Below are 18354 nucleotides of genomic sequence, written 5' to 3'. Positions count from 1 at the left end.
TACAATTCTCTTCAGCTTTGCGGTCTCATTCTAACCTTCCCCATCTGCATATTTCCCTGACCTTTGTTGATTAAAATAATTGTAATCCCGTGAAAAGAACAGAAAATATAATCTGTACAGAACAAACTCATGATTGAAAAATGATTTCAGTAGTTTGAATTCAAGCCCCACTCTTATCAGTTTCTAGCGTGTAGTTAGAAGTTTTCCGATTGCAAATTGGTCCTTTAGTGGCAACAGCTAAAATCATTTTCTAGCTTTTTTTGGCACAGATTTAACACTTGTATTAAATAAGGCTTCAACTGCAGGTGCTACTTGTTTATGCGGCCATTCTGCTCGATTATCCCTTTTTATGAATTACTTTTTAACCTCTCTGCCTGACAGACTTGCAGTGCATTAACAACAGCACTAATCATTCTTATCCAGTCACGCAGCGCTAATGGAGGGACAAACATGAACGTCAGAACAGTGCTGAAAATGAGTAATTAGTCTTGTGGCAAAAGTAGCGAGGCGATTGCAATAAAAATTATACCTTTTTTTTAAGTTAAACCCAACTGTGACCTGCTGTAACCCCTTGTTATCCATTCAAACCTGCATGGCAGCAGGCAGGATAACCACTTGACACTTTTTATAGGCAGGAATTGAGTTCAGACGCATGTTGACTGAAGATTTAGTCTAATTCAGGAAAGTATGTGACTGGTACTTCATTGTATTTATTCAGCTGTCCACCTGCAGGTTAAGACTCTAGGACGCACCTGTTTGACCATGTGTGTCTCCCTGTGTGTGTGTGTGTGTGTGTGTGTGTGCGTGTGCGTGTGTGTGTGTGTGTGTGTGTGTGTGTGCGTGTGCGTGTGCGCGCGCGCGTGTGTGTGTGTGTGTGTGTCTTTCTCTTTATGTGGCTGTGTGTGTCTTTGTGTGTGCTTGCACATACACACGTTCCAGTAAAAATCTGACCTGGAGGGATATGCAACATCTGGTTGTACGAACTTCTCACCCTGCCCACCTGCTCACCAACGACTGGAGAACAAATGGGGTTGGGCGCAAAGGTACAGCAACTCCTTCCAAGTTTTCTTTGGCCATCTGCAGTTTGCAGATGCCTCGGAGGCTCATTAGCATGTTATGATTATAATAAACAAAATTGTAACTAGGGATGCAAGGCCCTGGTTGTACGAAAGCCTAAAATATAACTGTAACTCGTCTATAGTTGGAGCAGAGCGAGGATGCTGATCTCATGCGTCTGTTTTCTTCTCTTCTCTCTTGGTCTCTGCAGTTAGCCATTCATATGGATATGGTCTACTTGATGCCAGTGCAATTGTAGCGCTGGCAGAAACATGGACCAGTGTGAGGCCACAGCGGAAATGTGTGATCACCATGGTCAGTGAGCCAAGGTTGGTACATTACACACGCACACAAAAACACACTTACAGCTCACTCCATTTATCTCGCCACCATGATTAGAAGAGTCTTCACACATTACTGCTGTCACTTAAAACAAATCTAGTTCAATCTAATTAAAAGAAACAAGTCATTTGTTTGAATTGATTTGAATGCAACCCACACAGCCTAATCCTAAATTACCTTTCAGAATAATGTTCTGTTCAGTCCAAGGTGCCTCCGCTGCCTCACTTGAGTGACGAGCTGACATTATTGTAATGCAGTTGCATTTAACACTCACACTTATATCGGCTAACAACCTTACCTTTACCTACAAACCAGAATCTGTTTTTGTCAAAACCAAAATCTTTACTCACTTTAGTCCCAGATGGTTTGTTTCATGATTATCTGCTCAGCATGTAGAACTGGTTTTCTCCATTTTGTGTTAGCAAAGAGAAGAACAATAGTCTGTTTTACTGATAGAGCAGATCTGGATCAGATTGACTGTGTATTTTAGGAACACTCTACTGCAACAGCGCTGATTATTACAGGTTGAATATGTAATTTTTTTGCACATTCAAACAGAATTTTGGATGAAAAACTTAAAAACAGCTTGTCGTCTTTGGCGCTGGAGGAAGCTTTCTAAACTTTGGAATAGTAACCAGGATATCTCCTGACCGTCTTAATCTGTCTCTTCTGAGTCCAACGTTTTGAAAGTGCAATACTAAATCACTGGAATAGCCATTATACCAGAAAAGAGCCTCGCTGGCATAAAAACAGGTTTTACGGGAGTGTCCTGGCTAAGATGGCAGCAGCACAGAGCTAGAGAACCGTTTAACACAAATGTAAGATTAAACAGAAAAGACATGAAATGGATGAATGTGATCAGAAAAAAATACTGATTCAAATAATAGTAATCAATATACCATTACAAGAAATGGCAGAACAGAATAAAAACACTGCTGTTGTCTACATTTGTTGTGACGTAGACTCGGTGTGGGATTAAGCGGCATGATAACACAACCTGGATGTCTGAGCGATAAGAGACGTTGACATTGCTGCAGTGACACGTTATGTCTTCATCTGCAGCTCGGCTCAGGGCCCCGTTAAAATGCTCCGTCGGCTTGACAGGGAGCATTTAAAAGAGAAATATTAATTTGTCAATTCATGCGTTGCTTTCGCTGTTAAGACTGTAAATTTCTCCTTCGCCATTTTATTCCTTCTTTTCCTGGTGTCACAGTGTAAACACAGCCTGATATCTCCTCTTCATTATGCACTCACTGTCACTTCCCTCGCTGGGTTAGAGGTTTCTCTCTCTTTCACTGCAGCTATGAGGTGCTCAGAGCAGATGGTCTGAGCGTCTGGGAGCATCAGTCAAGGCATGTTATTCAATTTACATTTTAGGTGTTTAGCCGGCTCACTTATCCAGACTGACTAGAAATGAGTCAGCAGGTATGTGTTCAGTGTCTTATATACAGTGATTATATCTTACAGTCTCATTACAGATTGATCAAAAAGATGGAAAAACAGCAGTACTGCACAATTATGACCATAATCACAATTTCTTTTGCCATTTACTCGTGTAACAGTTAGATGATGAATAGATAACTTTGGAGTTTTTAGTTAAGTGTTATTCTGTTTATATAAAGATTTCTTTATAGATTTTGAAGTGGCAGGAGTTTGCAGATCATTGATTTCATTTGTATTGGTCGGCCTAACCTTGAGTTTTCATTTGGAAAAATGGATTGGGCCTCAAAGCATGAAGTCTCTGCAGGAAAGCTCCTCTAAGCATGTGTCTAACCGAATAAGTGAGCACACAAGCATTGTTTCAAGAGGTATCCGAGAGATGTGTTGTCTGTTGTTTCAACATTAAATGTGACGGACAAACACCCAGGTGCGTGCGTGTGCGCGTGCGTGCGTGTGTGCGCACTTTGTTCTAGAAGAGGATTTAGCTAATTTAGTGCAAATTACCCCCAGGATTGCAACATTTAGTATTACTGCAAACTGGAGTATTAAGAGAGTTGGAAGCTCTGACAAATGTTTTCAGAAAGTGATTTATGATCTAGAAACACTCCAAACCTGCCAAATGGATGGCAATTCCTCAGGTCTGGCTGCCTCCCAGAATATATTTTGGGTTGTTCTGAAAAGCTTCATAATCATGTCTCTCCAGAATTGTTGCTGTAAACAGATTGAATTTAAAAATCGTTTAATAAAATATTTCCAATATGTGATAAGAGTTTTATTGGTAGATAATAATCCATTGGACCAGATCTGCTAAATGCCAGAATAAGAAACTAATTCCAGCAAAAGACATCTGTGCAATGTTGGTTTTTTGGGGTGTGTTTTGTTTTGATGACACTGAACAGAGAAAACGTGTGTTATTCTCCAGGCATCTTTTAATTTTCAGCAACAGTGTTTCCAATCATCACTGACGTGATTTTCACCTGTAGCTGCGACTGAAATGTTGATGACAAATGGAGCCAAACTTGCCGCCTTTCTTTCTTGATCTTTTGCTCTACAACAGCGCCACAAATGCTTCTCCCAGACCTTAAACCACAGTGTGCCGCAGTGGTCAAATGTCAGCAGCCATCTGTATACATTTCCATTTCCTTCTCTCATGTTTTAATTTGTTTTGACTGCATTGCTGCCAATTTTGCATCACAATAATAATGTGGACATTGACTGTATGACGTTGTTGGCATCTACTGTAGAAAAGTGCTGTAAATGAACCTTTAGGACTTTTCCCATGTGAGGCTGCTCCAAAGGTCAAAGGCGTTTATGTAATCCATCATGAAAAATGTATCAGACGGAACCTGGAAGGGCTGTGACAGTTTAGTGATCAGAACTCGTAGTCCTCCTCCTCCTCTGAATTGTTGTGGATGCGTGTAATCTCCTAAGCGGGGGAGTAAAAAGAGGTTGGCGCTTTACTTCCACAGAGGACACCGGTGCTACACCGACGCTAATCCTGTTCAAGGCCACTAAGTCTCAGACGTTCACACTGGCCCCGAGCAAAGTGTCACACTCGCGCAGTTATCTGGAGTGTAGATTATTCCCAGCTCAGAACTAGCCAGTAATGATTTTAGCAGCACACACAACCTACAACTAACATATACCGCTGTCTTCGTGTGTCTTTCTCATACGTCCCATCTCATGTCTGACAGGAACATTGGCAGCCATTTGTCGATCAACATGAGCGTGGACGCCTGCATCGGGACAGACAGTCGCGTGACGTCGTTGGAGCACGTTCAGGCCCGGCTCACTCTGTCCTACAACCGCAGGGGGAACCTGGCGATCCACCTCATTAGTCCTGCCGGCACACGCTCCACTCTGCTCCACCCCAGGTACAAACACACAAGTACGCATTCACACAGACAAAACGGTGCATGTTGGTAAACACAAACTGTTTACACTGCCTGCTCTTGATTTTCCTGCAGGCCTCATGACTACTCATCAGAGGGTTTTAACGACTGGGCTTTCATGACCACCCACTCCTGGGATGAAATCCCCACCGGGGCGTGGATGCTGGAGATCGAGAACGTGGCTGGTGCCAGTGACTACGGTAAAGCATCTTTGTCGCGAAAGATTCAAGAAATTAACATTTCGGTGGATTTGCCTCCATGTTTGTGTGTTCATAACTAGAATTTAGTCCCGTCTTAGTTTATCTTTCTTTTGGCCGTATTTGAAATTGGGATGATGATGCAAAATAATGATTATCATTATTGATTAAAGCTACTACCCTTGCTGGAGTCTGAGCAGAAGGAGTTTCTGGTGAACCTGCGTGCCGTCATTAGTTTCGTCGGATTTCACAGGGAATCGTATTCGGACCTGATGACAAGAATAACTATGTAGAAAAAAACAATATTCTCACTGATGGTCTCTTCTGCTCATTTACGTCACATAAACGCGTCAGTATTAAATCGAGGCCCTTTCATAGCCAGTTAAAAGTTCCTTGTGGTGACCATAAATTTGATGACTACTTTTGTAATCGAGTTTTTTTCAGTCACAAGAGGACATCTTCATTAAGCTGTTGTTGCTGTTTTGTCTGAAAGCAGTATAAAACTTAAAGATACATTGAACTAACAAAAGCAGTAAATCCTCACATTTAAGAAGCTGGAACCAGACGAAAAATAGAAATTGTTAATTGATTTTCAGTCAATTGACTAATAATTTTATTCATTTAAGTAATAATCTAGAAGATTTTCATGTAAATAAATGTCTGTTAAGTCCTTCTATCTGTCTGTCGCCGAATGCGGTAACACATTGTGAGCCTATGGCCCACTGATGAAAGCCCTTCTATTGCAGTATTACAAACAGGGCTGCGGTCGATTGACCCATTAGGAAGGTTCCCAACTGGGTGAAATGACCGGTACGTGTCTAAGTGGCAGCTCTGAGAGAGCTGGTCGGATTCTGTAAATGCTGAGGAATGTGCTTCAATGCTTCGTCTTTTATCTCTTTTAGCATAGGGAACACTGGACCATCCTTTCTTCAATTGAACGGCACGGAGTTTTTCCACTGTACTCAATTTTTGAGTGTTATGAATTAAACTAATTTCAGCAGTAATTTACATAAATATATATGTATGTATGTATGTATGTATGTATATATACATACACACAGTGTGAGCGTATATATGTTTTCTCTTTTGGCATTTTCTGCCTTTATTGACCGTAGAGATACGGGAGCGAGGCAACGAGTGGATTAAACCCGGGGCGTCGTGGTCACGTGGTACAGTATGCGTCTTAACTACGAGCCCACGAGGACCACATAGAATGACTTTACATCAACATTAATCTGTTGAGTCTAGAGTTTAGCTCAAGGGTTAAGGATTCAGTGCCAGGAGATAAGAGATCAAGTGGCTTCTGCATCCAGAGTGCCTTTGGTTCTCTTTATAGGAGCTGTGAAGCCGGCTCTGAAAAGCTCTGCAGTAACCAGTTTTCTTATAGCAGGGAGCATGATGAAGCAGGGGAGTGAATATTTCACCCTGTCTGTTTGTGCTTGCATCCTCCAACAACCGTCTGCATCTACATCATCCACCCACAACACATTATTCAGAAGCCAAGAAAACAGAAAAACAGATCTCGATTTTTCTTTTAAACTAAAGAAGATGTATAAACGCCTCACACCTCCCTCCTCGGCAAGAAGAGATTTACTAAAGTGGAACCTCTCACAAGTCCCCACACTTGAATGGTTCTTCAGAGATGTGCACTTTATAACACTCATACTAGGCACAGAGTGAAATCATGCTGTCTTTAAATGGTAGCTCATTTCAAGGAGTCATTTTATGCTGAAAATCCAAGAGTCTACAATGAGAAGAGGATGCATTTACTAAATCCACCCGAGGGAGTGTCGGAGCCTTTAGGTTTTTGACAGGCCTACTTTGTCTCATGGTTCATTTCTTTTTTTTTTTTTTTTTTTTTTTTCTCCTCTATCTCTGCGCTCAGGCACTTTGACCCAGTTCATCCTGGTTCTGTATGGCACCGGCTCAGCATCTTCAAGCTCCTCTGACGAAGCTCAGCCTGACGATGGCAACTGCAAGACCTTGGACCTGAGGCAGATATGCATCGGTAAGACTAGCATCTCTCCTCCACAGTTTGTTCCTCACAGGAAGTCACTGTCACATCAGCTGATGTGGGGTAGTGTATATCACATGTTGAGTCATGTTGAGATGTGACATGTGAAGTAGCGCGTGAGGTGAACGGGATGAAATATTATCCCCCGTGTGCTCAGTCTGCATTGCATGTCTCTATTTCACCTGTGGGCAGACAATTATCTTATTCAAACTCTTCCTGTAAACAAATGAAGATCTAACTTCTGATTAATCTCTATGAACACATTATTCATTCACATGTAGAATCTGTGGGCATCGGGACGAGATGTTTTTGCAACAGATTGTTTTTGTTTGTAATATGAGTAAGTATTGACCAATCACCATCAAGCAGGCTTTGGTTGAATGCAGGTCCTTGTGGAGAGCAAAAGAGGCGGAACGCGTTGGCCCAAATGCAATCTGGGAACCCACCTGTAAAATGAGCCTGTAATCTGGCTGCATGTGAAGCAATCTGGTCGTACACGTCGTATCTCAAATCAAACTCCAGTGTTGTATGTTGCTAATCGGACTGTAAGCAATGAGCAGCACAGAAAAGGAAGTCTTGGTCACCGCAACCCCAGAATAAAGCCTTTTGCCCCCAGAGGCTTATCCATCGTCAGACCGATAGCCGGTGGGTTCAGAGATTGACTTCTGATGAGATGAAATGAAATTTGACTGCAGGTCCTTTTTTAATAACCTCATTTAAATGAAATGGTGTCCATATGGCCATCTCCTACCTAATCCAAATACTGCCATAGGCAAGGTCTACAGATACTACTGTGTATGTCCACCTGCATGTTGTCTGTGCAGTGACAGTCTGACCCCTACAGGCTGTCAGAGGTACCTACATACTAACAGTTTAATTATCATACATTTGATTATCATATGTTATGATTGTCATGTATCATGTAGTAAACAATGCTTTCTGAGTTCGGGATGACAACTACAGTTTACAAGTATATTACATTTTCCTCCTCCTGTTAGCTCTCCCTCCTGTTTCCAGCTCTATTACCCCCAGCACCCAGTCTGTTAATTGCCATTGCAGGCAATGGTCTGCATCTGGACTGCCTGCATATGGAAATGCCTCTGTTGACTTTAACATGCTGCTCTCAGCATATAAATTGCAAATCTTCTTTCGTCATCAGTTTTCTTAGTAAGCAAAATAGCTCTAACAAAAGTGAAAATGGCAACTTAAAAACAAAATTACCCTGAAACTTTGTCTCACATTTACCGAGACAACCCAAAGATGAATGAATATAGAAATGTCAAGACTGTTTGGGAAGAAATCCTGCTTCTCTGTTTTTTGGTTGTCTGACTCATATGAGGCGGTACAAGGTGCGCGTGCATGCAGCTTTTTATTTCAGTTTTGTTTCTCTGTGTTACAGAGTGCGACGCCGGCTACTACCTCTTTCAGCAGGGCTGTGTGAAAGAATGTCCACCAGGCTTCTCAGTGGGCTCCCAGCTCCTCAACTACACAGTGGGAAACTTTATAACACCGACCTCCATCCCAGCCTGCCTGCCCTGCCCACCGCCCTGCCTGACCTGCAGCAGCCTCAGCCCCCGGGCCTGCCTGTCCTGCCTCCCTCACAGCTCCCTGGACCCCATCTCCGGCACCTGCCTGCACCTCAACCAGTACATGCGCGAGTCCCCTGACAGCTTCATGGTGGGCCAGGGGAACACGGGGATGCAGCTCCAGCTCAGCTCCGGGCTGCCTATCACCGTCGCCGTGCTCAGCTGCATGGCCATCATCGCCACCTTTGCTGGCACCTTCCTGGTGCTGCAGCTGCGCTCCGGCGCTCTCATCAAGCTGCCCTCTCTGGAGGCCGGCGGCGGCCTCGGGGGCAGTTTCAGCCTCGGGGGAAATAGGGTGGTCTCGTACCGCGGCATCCCGACAGTGTGGGGGGACGATGGGGTAAATACAGACTCTGATAACGAAGAGTTTGCCGTCCAAAATGAGAGGACTGCCTTTATCAAAACACAAAGTGCTCTTTAATGCCTCCCCCACATCCCCCCCCCTCTCTCCTGCTTTTAAAGTCTTCGCACCCTCATTTGTCTGATGATTCGGAGCTGTGGTAACAACCCTCATGCTGTCTTTTTCTGGTTTTATCTGTCGTCCCTTCTTCCCCGTCTCTTACTGGGTTCTCCTCTGAGGATCTGCTGTGGGAGACCTGAAGCCGCTGTCTCTCAGAGCTCGGGATGGTCTGAGCTTTGCTCTGTTCATACTTGAGCACTTCTCTCTATTAAACTGGCTCTCTCCCTCCTCTTGCCCTCGATAACTAACAGTGTCCGTCTGTGCTGTGTCCATTTTCCCCTCCAGTTCCTCTTTGTTCCAGTAAACAATTGATTATTATTTGCTTCATTCCTTTTGTTTCTCCCTTCCCATCAGTTTCCGTGCAGTAGCCAGACGAGATTGTAGTATGTGAGGAGTAGAGATGTGTGTATGCGTCTGAATGTGTGCGTGTAAATCTGATGGGCCGTGTACTGCCCTTTATAGAGAAGCTAAAGCTGGTCCTGTCACATTTAGTACTCAAAAGTGACTGCAAAACATTGTATTACGAGGCATGAAATCGGATTTGGAAGCATTGATTCTCCCTGAAGTGTCGTTTAGTGACATCAACGTCCAAAATCTGTTCATAAAAGCACCACTTATCTGTAGCGATGCACAGTGCGTTTAAAACGTGCACAAATCAAAAGTATAATAGTTGTTAAGGAAATGTCCAGAGTTTAATAGTTTACGATCACATGTCAGATAAACAACACAGACTGTCTGAGAGCCTCTCTGCTTGTTTCTGTTCATGATGAGATAAACAAAAATCCATCTTCCACACAGTCTTCTTTTTTTCTTTTTTTTTTATCTGTGTAGTTGTTGTTCTAGGTGGGGGAGGTGGGGGGGCTCTTATTGTACAGCAAGTCTGGAAACGTCTCTCTCAGCTCTGGCAGAACAAACTGAGTCGCACAACTAACAAAGCTTCTTCCAGACTTTTGGGATTCAAGATGGACTCAATTTATCTCGGTTTGGAAACTTTAAATGATCCTGCGCTCATCTTCTCCCCAACCGTCACATGGAAGGGTATCAAAAAAGTACGAAAATTGAAAAGAAGAAACTAAAAAACAACATATATACACACACACACACACACACACACAGGCTACTCACTCAAACCTTCCAGGGGCATTTAATTTCCGTGTTTGATGTGCTCGCATCCCAGGGCTGAGAGAGACGCAGCCGACGTGCTGATGGGACCCAGAACAATACGTGACTGTTGAGCACAAGAGCTTCTCAAAAGCAGCTGGCAGGTGTTGAGTTACCTGTGATTGATTCCTTGACAGAGCAGACAGTTAACAATACATCAAGGCCTTCCCTTTTGTCAGAGCACATTAGCACTACAAACGTACATCAGATACACCTCATATCATAATAACTGAAACGTTGTTAACGTGTGTGTCGGTGGGTGTGTGAGAGTTGGTTTACTGCTCATGAAAAATGTCTCTCTGCCCTCTGAAGTGACCGTTTCCTTTCCTCCTTTGCGTCATAGTCTCTGCTCTCCTCTCCAATCTTGAATGTTGTTTAGAAATCCTACTTGGAGACTCCACTTCTCATCGGTGTCTCTGCTCTTACCCTCCAGTCTTCATCTAATCAGAATGTCAGATTATCTCTTCAGCGTACTTCAGCCAGTTAATGATATTCTGAATGATACTGCAGCACCTATTTATTCTGAGAGGTTTTAATCATACCTTTAGGGAAGATTGTTTTAAAGTGATTCTTTTTCTGGCTGCTTATCATCTAAAATTTGCATCTCATGATTTAATGCAGTGTCGCCATTTTGAATCCATTGATCCTCTTTTTCTACTATGTTGAAATTGTGATTTATTTTTTTCTCATTTCCAGTACAAAAACAGTGGAACTGGCTGAGAGAGGTTGTCCTTTTGATGACATGCATACAAAGCTGCCGCTGCTCATCCTTTTCTTTCAAATCTACCTCTCGTATCATTCAGCAAGGCTTCGTACGCCGCTCGAGGAGCTCTGTTAAGTGATTATAGAGGTCAAATTATATGTAGGTCAGATAGGACAACGCTTGCTGGGAAGGATTCAGGAGGATAGGCATGTTAGTCACATTTATGTTTTAGAAGAGAGACAAGCAATTGTGATTCAGAAACTGTAAACCTGCTGTGTAAACACCATCTCTCTCAAAATGTATGGCCTTTAGGTTCAGCCCCACCTGGGCTTTAAATAGAATGGGTAGAAGGATGTCCAAAGAGCTTGTGGGCCAGCGTTTAACAGCTAAATCAACATGAAATTGTTACGGCCTTTTTTACCCCGGGCAGCTCCATCAGGACCTTTTTGTTCATAAGTTTGTCGCTGACAATCAAATCATTTCCTTGTTTTGAGGGCAGGAAGGTGCACAAGCACACAAAACTTATCAATTTTAATTCAACCACTTTTGTTGCAAAAGCTTTCTCTGAGGGTATTATTCATAAATATTCACAGCTGAATGTGATTTGAATTGCAAAAGCTTGTTCAGAGAGAGAGAGAGAGAGAGATGAGAATAAAGGGTTTCCAAACCATTACCATCCAACATCCTGTTCAAAAAGATGGAGAAGATTGGTATGTATGCTCTCAAACACGGCACTGAGCCAGGAAGCTTAATTCATCTCAGATGGCTCGTGCAGGTGTAGCACATTTGGCTTATCGCCACAGTTTCAGCCAGGAAGCACTAAACGGGATTGGAAACCAACCCGAGAACGCGTATTTAGACAAAGTGCCCTCAAAAAGAACAAGGGTGTGGCTGCAGAATAATGAGCGTGCGCTGCATAGCTTTGTGTCACGTACATTAGTGCCGACTGCCATTTAGGCTTCCATTAAGTTTGCTAGGATGCTAATTTAGAAATGTAATAACTACAGCCTCAGACTTGAGCCACGAAATCCTGTTGACTTCCCAGCTTGGTGTGAAGTGTGTAAACAACAGATAATGGGGCTAATGCGGCACCAAAATTGCTTCCATAAACTATTTAGTTAAACTCTGGATGCTAAAAGTTTGCTTCTTTAGAAGAACTGTAGTGTTAGACTTTTACCAATGCAATTAGTATTGATGCACAGTCTTAACATTATCCATGCTACAGCTCCCCTTTCAAAAGATTTATATTGCTTCCAGAAAGAATAGAGTTTCTCCTGAAGTGCAACATTCTGGAGTGTTCAGACAGGTTTCTGTGGCCCCTCGAGTGCGCACACAAAATGATTAATGCATCTTAGCTCGATCTTCTATTTGCTACAGCTTGAAAACTGAGAGAACTTTAAACTGATGAACCCGGAGCTTTGAGCATTCAAGTGTTCCAACTTTTAAGAAAATCCTGAATGCGGGCAGCATTAAGGAGCTCGTGCTTCCAGAGCACGGGGAGCTGCTGTACACCATTAGCAGCCAGCTCACTCCTTTCACTGCAAGAATGTGATGGAAACTACACATTAAAAAAAGAAAAGAAAAGGCTCTCTAATTGTGCCAGTGAGCAGCTCATCATCGTAAGGCTGCCACTTCACCGGCACTAAAGTGTGAAGCCTTCTAATGTGGAAAGTAACAGAAATGTTACAAAATATCTCCTGTGGCTGTAAAGAAAAGACTCGCTGGTGGACGTGATGGAGGCTTTTTTCTTCGTACAGCCGATTTATTTCACGTGGAGCTCGATGTTGCTTTAGTCCCTCCTTTTAGGATGTAGTCGGACGTGATCAGTATGAAGACGGATGGATTTAATAGGAGCAATATCTTTGGCATAACCAAAGACAATCATTTTAATGCTGTCTGTTTAGTGTTATGACGTGTTGCCACAGTCCATTGACCCCGTTCACTCACGTTCAAAGTGCTTTGTTGACATCATTCTGTCAGCTCGGCTTTTTTTTTTTTTTTTTTTTGACACCCTGTATGTTCAACAGCTGTGAAGGGAGGAGGTAGAATGTATCCCATCTCCACTAATTTAAGGGCTCAATCAGATCTGTGTGCGTGCACATGCTTGTTTAAGTATAAATGAAACACTTGGTGGGGGGGAGGGGGGTTGTTTAGTGGAGCAGCCTCGGACGGCTCTGTTGACCACCTCCTGCCTCTTCGTGAGGTTCCTGGCTGCACACAGTACCTTACAGGTTTGTGACCTATGAATAATGTACAAGAATGACTATCTTACATGGGACGTAACTCTAAAATAAGGCCTATTTTTGTACTATATGAATGGTGGTGTAATTTTCTTGTAATTTAAAGATACTTTTGTTTTTCTCCTTTTATTTAATTGATGTCAATTATAGATTCTACTAAAAAATAAAGATCTATGCAAATTTGAATGCGTTTTTATTAAATGAAATGCTCCAAAAAGTAAATGTGACTTGTGTCGGCTGGTGAAGAACTAAGATCACTCACTCGAGAACCAGAAGAAAGATGTATAAATACTCTGTTACAAAAGTAAATGGGCTAATTCTGCACATAATTGGCCCCTGCGACTGATTCATTACCAGATATTACATTATTGGATGTTATACTGATGCATCACTGTGTAAACTGTAATATCCTGTTAGCTCAACAGCTTTTTCTAAGCTAAGCTTGTCTCTGCATTTGCAGAACATGTAAATACTCAAGTATAGCATACCTTAAAAGTGTATTCAAATACCGTAGTCTAAATGTAGGCTACTAGCTTCCCACCCCGGGAACTTCAGTTAAGTAAAATGTTTTTCTTCAACATTTAGTAAACTGTGATGGTGACAATAGACCTTGTCCAGTACTGTTGCTACACTGTTGTCTCTAACTGCATGTTAGACTCTTTGTAGATGCTGCATCTAAGCATTAAAGCAGACGTTTCCTTTGCGGTCTGTAAGATCAGACTGAGCTGCTCTGCATTGTTCAGTGTTTCTCTGTCCCGTCTTCATCCCATTTTGTATAATGAATGTATTTGATGATGTATGGCTGGTGTAATCATACCAACGAGGTTACAGCAGAGAGGCTGCATTCAACACCAACCAAGTCATAAATGCAAGTAGTGAAGTGAGACTGAGTCACACTGTGGGGAAAAGAAAATGAGAAGTTATTTTTGTTATTTCATGCAACAAACACCATCAGCAGTCGGTTGGGGTCTAAAAGCGATAAGCAGTGTACTTGAAGAGATAACACCCAACACAACACACTGGTTGTTGCTCAAAGTTGAACAGCATTGAGGTATTTAAATTATTTCACCCCACATTTTAAAAACCTGTACCTATCATCAGGCTTTCAGGTCACCTGCTGTGGGCATTTATAACATCAAACTATTAAAAGCACTTTGATTATAATACATACAAATATGCAATTGTTGAAGTACTCTGATCATTTAAAAGTAAATAGTTGTACAAGTAAAAGTCATGCATTTAAAACGTTACTCATTAACAGCCAGATATACTTAAAGTGTTAACAGTATATCTCCTGTTGTAATGTATCACTGTAATAACTTACTGTTGCACAGATAGTTTTACTGTTGTACTTGGTTGAGGCTATCCAGTTTAATGTGCATCAAACTCAGAATCAGCAAAGTAACTACAGCTGTAAAATAAAAGTACTGATGTAAAAAGTACAATATTTGCCTCTGAAATGCAATGTGTAGTATAAGTATAAAGCAACATAGAATAGAAATACTTGTGTAAAATTAACTCAAAATTGTACTTTACTCCTGTACTTTAAGTGTCCATCGTTACATTCTATTCTTAAACATATCCGATGCTTCTGATGCATGCATTGCTGAAGATGTCTGTCTGTCTGTGTGTTGTTTTGTGCATTTGATTTGACTGTTGATTTGACAATGGCAGGTTTGGGTGTTACTGTGCCACTAAAGTTGTTTCTGTATTGCAGGCAAAATTACAAATAAATGCACCACCACATTCAAACAGATATGAGGAAGTACTGCCTCACATGCACCGCTGTACTTTTTGTTTTTTTTTTCACAGGGAAGTGAAAGCCCCCGAAGGCCACAGAGACAAAACTGCTCTTGGTCATTAGTAGCTGCTTCAGCTCTACAATCTTTTTCTGTCACACTCATGAGAACACACTTACTGCTGACAACAAACACTCGGCAGGGAGGAGAGTTCAACTATTCAGAAGATGAGCTTTGGAGAGGACCTGCGATGCCCCCAGGCACATGCAGCGGTCATTCGGTTGCTGGACTCGGAGCTTCACCTGATGGAGGTCATGAAAAAGTGGATTGGTCATCGAGCTAAAAGTGAACGAGAGTTTTCAGTGCAGCTGCACCACATGGCGGCCATGGTAGAGAAGCTGGACCGGCCTCAGCCTGGTGCAGGACCGGACTACATCAGCCAGCTCAACAAGGTGAGGTCTTGTAGATCATTAATCATCAACGGATCATCACAGAACTATGCACTCGCATGTGGTCATATTGGAACAAATACTTCCCTAATGAAGTTAGCTTTTTTGTTGTCAACACAAATGTGTTAAATATTCAGAGCATTGAATTAAAAAATAAAGTGCATTGTGTGCCACAATTTTAGTATCCTAAAATAAATCTGTATGAGTAGTTTTTTTTCCTTAATTTATTTGAGGTACAAATATAAGAGAATTTTCTGAAGGCAAAGGTACCAATAACCCTGATCCCTTCAGTTTAGATTGCTCTAAATATATATGTTCTTTATCCAAATAAGGAAGCTCTTAGAAAGAGCATACCACCACAAGAAGATGGTTATTTTCTATTTGCATTTATTTGGATTTACAATACATCTAATCTTCACATTTACATGGATGTCAGACTCATGACCAATACGTCCAATACAACCTGTATAATGTGTGTATGATATGTTACCTGTTAGGGAAATGTCAAAGTTTTCTGATTTGCTCAGAATGGATTTGAAAGCTGTTTGCAATCGCCCAATGCTTCCTTTAAATATTGCAAATAATTGAATGCAACCTTTTGCAGGAAGCATTATGAAAGCCAATATGGAAAGAAAACCCTTTTTCTGCAGGTTCTCCAAATATCTACCAAAGATTGGATCACGTTGATTAGAGAAGAGATGAAAAAGAGTTTTGTTCAACAAATAAATAAATTATTTTAATTCTGCACCTCACAATCCAGGAGTTATGAGCCAAAAATATTAGGTGAATTTCTTAAAAACACTTGGTGGCTCGATACATGTTAAAAGACACAAATTCGTTTTTGGCCCATGGTCTGACTTTCATCAAAATGTATTGAAATCTATTGAGTATTTTTGAGATTAACAAACAAACAAATCCACATCCAAACGGAGGATAGAACGTGTGGAGGACTGTTGTTCTCTGGACTGAATGACCTGTCTCCCTGACCTCCCCCCCCCCCCCCCGTCTGTCAGTCATGGGGAGTCCTGGTTTCTCAGACGGACTTCCTCAGTCAGGTGATGAAGAAGCGCTCTGAGGATCTGCTGGATGGTCCCATCAGCAAACTGACGCTGCTCATCAGAGACAAACAGCAGCTCCGCAAAACCTACGCAGAGCAGTGGAACCTGCTGAAGCAGGAGCTCAGCAAGGTGTGTGAGGAACACACACACACACACACACACACATATAGTTGTTTTCATGACTTTTCATTAGATTACCTATCCTTAAATCAAGTTTTAACCCTAAAATGATTTACAAAATGGGTATGTGCAATTCTTTCCATTGTGTCCCAAAAAAAGGCATGTCCCCACAACTATAGTAAAACACGCTTACCCACACATAATCTCAAATATACAACTATTTACAGATTACTACTTTCATACCAAAAGGCAGGTGAACCACATTTATACAGTCAGATGTCCACATGTGATAAAACTGGTCACTGCTGAAATTAAGCTTTTGACTTTTTTGGTATTGAACTTTGATTCTTGTTGCTGTTTGTTTGATTTTTTTTTGACAGACAACACCCCTACACAATAAGCCAAATTAAACAATAATGTCTTGCATATATTCTTAAATGAAGAAAGCACAGCTGGGGTCTGTGAACTAATACTGCTTAGTTACATTTCATACATGGATTCTTTTGCATTTTTAGGGATGATATACTTAAAAATCATCTTGCATGTCAGCTGTTAAGAAGAAATGCTTCTTTTATTTTGCAACTACTGTTGGACTTTTGAAATAGCACGTTAAGTTTATTGTGTCAAGAGTTCCATGTTATGTCAAAGACAGTGTCGTCATTTTTACTACCTGGTCCAAACATATAAAATGACTATTATGTGTTGGCGGAAGTTGTCGTTTTAAAATCTATTTGTTGATTTTTCTTGAGTCATCTTGACATGCACATGAGCATTGCAGCCGCAGCATTATAAATAGACAGCAGTCGAATGAAATGAGGTTCAATAGACTGGAAACAGTGTGTGCAGATGCAGTTTTTAATGCAATCTCAAACTGTTGGCTGCTCCACACAGTTTTTATTACCCAATTACATCAGGGAAGTGATGTGCTCATTTCCAGTGATCCATATTGGGTTGCAGTTTGGCCGTCTGGCAGGCAGTTTGTTTATTTTAATTTTCTGACTTTATTGTGCAGACAACAAATTTGGTTTTGTGTGAATAACTGTGTGGCACAATAGATAGATCTTATGTCGTGATTGTGACTAAACAAAAAAACCTCTGATTTTGCACCGGCAGCTCAACAAAGGTCAGATCATTTCCTTCTGTGTCTTCTTCTCTCATGTTTGTTGTTCCTCTGCAGTGAAATATCTCAGACTCGGTGTCCACTTCCTGTGTCAGACACTTCACACTCATTGAGGCAGCTGTTAACCACATAAATTCAAAAGCTTCTGTGAATATAGCCCAGCCTTGCACTAAATGTTTTCCACCTGTCTGTGTTTCTGTGTGCTGCTTCAGGTGACCCAGACAGAGCTGGAGAGGCTGAAGAGCAGCTACAGACAGGCAGTGAGAGATGCAGCTCAGGCTAAGAGGAAGTACCAGGAGGCCAATAAAGGTGTACATACAGTAACTTTCCTCTCTGAGCAGAATCAGTTTCACACTGATGGCACAGTTTGGTTTTTCTTTTACTGTGCAAATCTGAAATGTGGATTTCCTTCATGACATAATGTGTTATCCTGTGTGTGTGTGTGTGTGTGTGTGTGTGTGTGTGTGTGTGTGTGTGTGTGTGTGTGTGTGTGTGTGTGTGTGTGTGTGTGTGCGTGCGCGCACAGGTAAAGAGCGAGACAAGGCGAAGGAGCGTTATATAAAGGCTTCAATGAAACTCCACGAGTTGCATAACGAGTATGTGCTGTCTGTGCGAGCTGCTCAAGTTTACCATCAGCACCACTACAGTCAGATCCAGCCCGCACTGCTCAGTGCACTGCAGACTCTGCAGCAGGAGATGGTGCTCATACTGTAAGATTGCATCTATACACTGTGTGTGTGTGTGTGTGTGTGTGTGTGTGTGTGTGTGTGTGTGTGT

General features: G+C 41.9%; 2 protein-coding genes across 4 annotated transcripts in view; both read left to right on the top strand.

Moving 5' to 3' along the window:
* furina (furin (paired basic amino acid cleaving enzyme) a) overlaps positions 1-13075 on the top strand; it is a 75309-nt gene extending 62234 nt beyond the window's left edge. For both annotated transcript variants that reach the window (XM_031846583.1, XM_031846582.1), the window contains exons 11-16: positions 940-1043; positions 1268-1385; positions 4533-4712; positions 4806-4930; positions 6813-6935; positions 8341-13075. In XM_031846583.1, the coding sequence (XP_031702443.1) occupies positions 940-1043; positions 1268-1385; positions 4533-4712; positions 4806-4930; positions 6813-6935; positions 8341-8948 (1258 nt within the window). In that variant the 3' untranslated portion in view covers positions 8949-13075. The remainder of the gene's footprint in view (positions 1-939; positions 1044-1267; positions 1386-4532; positions 4713-4805; positions 4931-6812; positions 6936-8340) is intronic.
* Positions 13076-13367: 292 nt separating this feature from the next.
* Positions 13368-18354, top strand: part of fes (FES proto-oncogene, tyrosine kinase) — a 17623-nt gene continuing 12636 nt past the window's right edge. For both annotated transcript variants that reach the window (XM_031846581.1, XM_031846579.1), the window contains exons 1-4: positions 13368-15282; positions 16293-16466; positions 17790-17886; positions 18104-18287. In XM_031846581.1, coding sequence (XP_031702441.1) covers positions 15058-15282; positions 16293-16466; positions 17790-17886; positions 18104-18287 — 680 coding nt within the window. In that variant the 5' untranslated portion in view covers positions 13368-15057. The remainder of the gene's footprint in view (positions 15283-16292; positions 16467-17789; positions 17887-18103; positions 18288-18354) is intronic.

Source organism: Anarrhichthys ocellatus, unplaced genomic scaffold (genome assembly GCF_004355925.1).
Source record: "Anarrhichthys ocellatus isolate YVR2014 unplaced genomic scaffold, GSC_Weel_1.0 scaffold6, whole genome shotgun sequence".
Lineage (NCBI taxonomy): Eukaryota > Metazoa > Chordata > Actinopteri > Perciformes > Anarhichadidae > Anarrhichthys > Anarrhichthys ocellatus.
The sequence above is the reverse complement of the archived record's forward strand: the minus strand, read 5'-3'. Positions and strand labels throughout refer to the sequence as shown.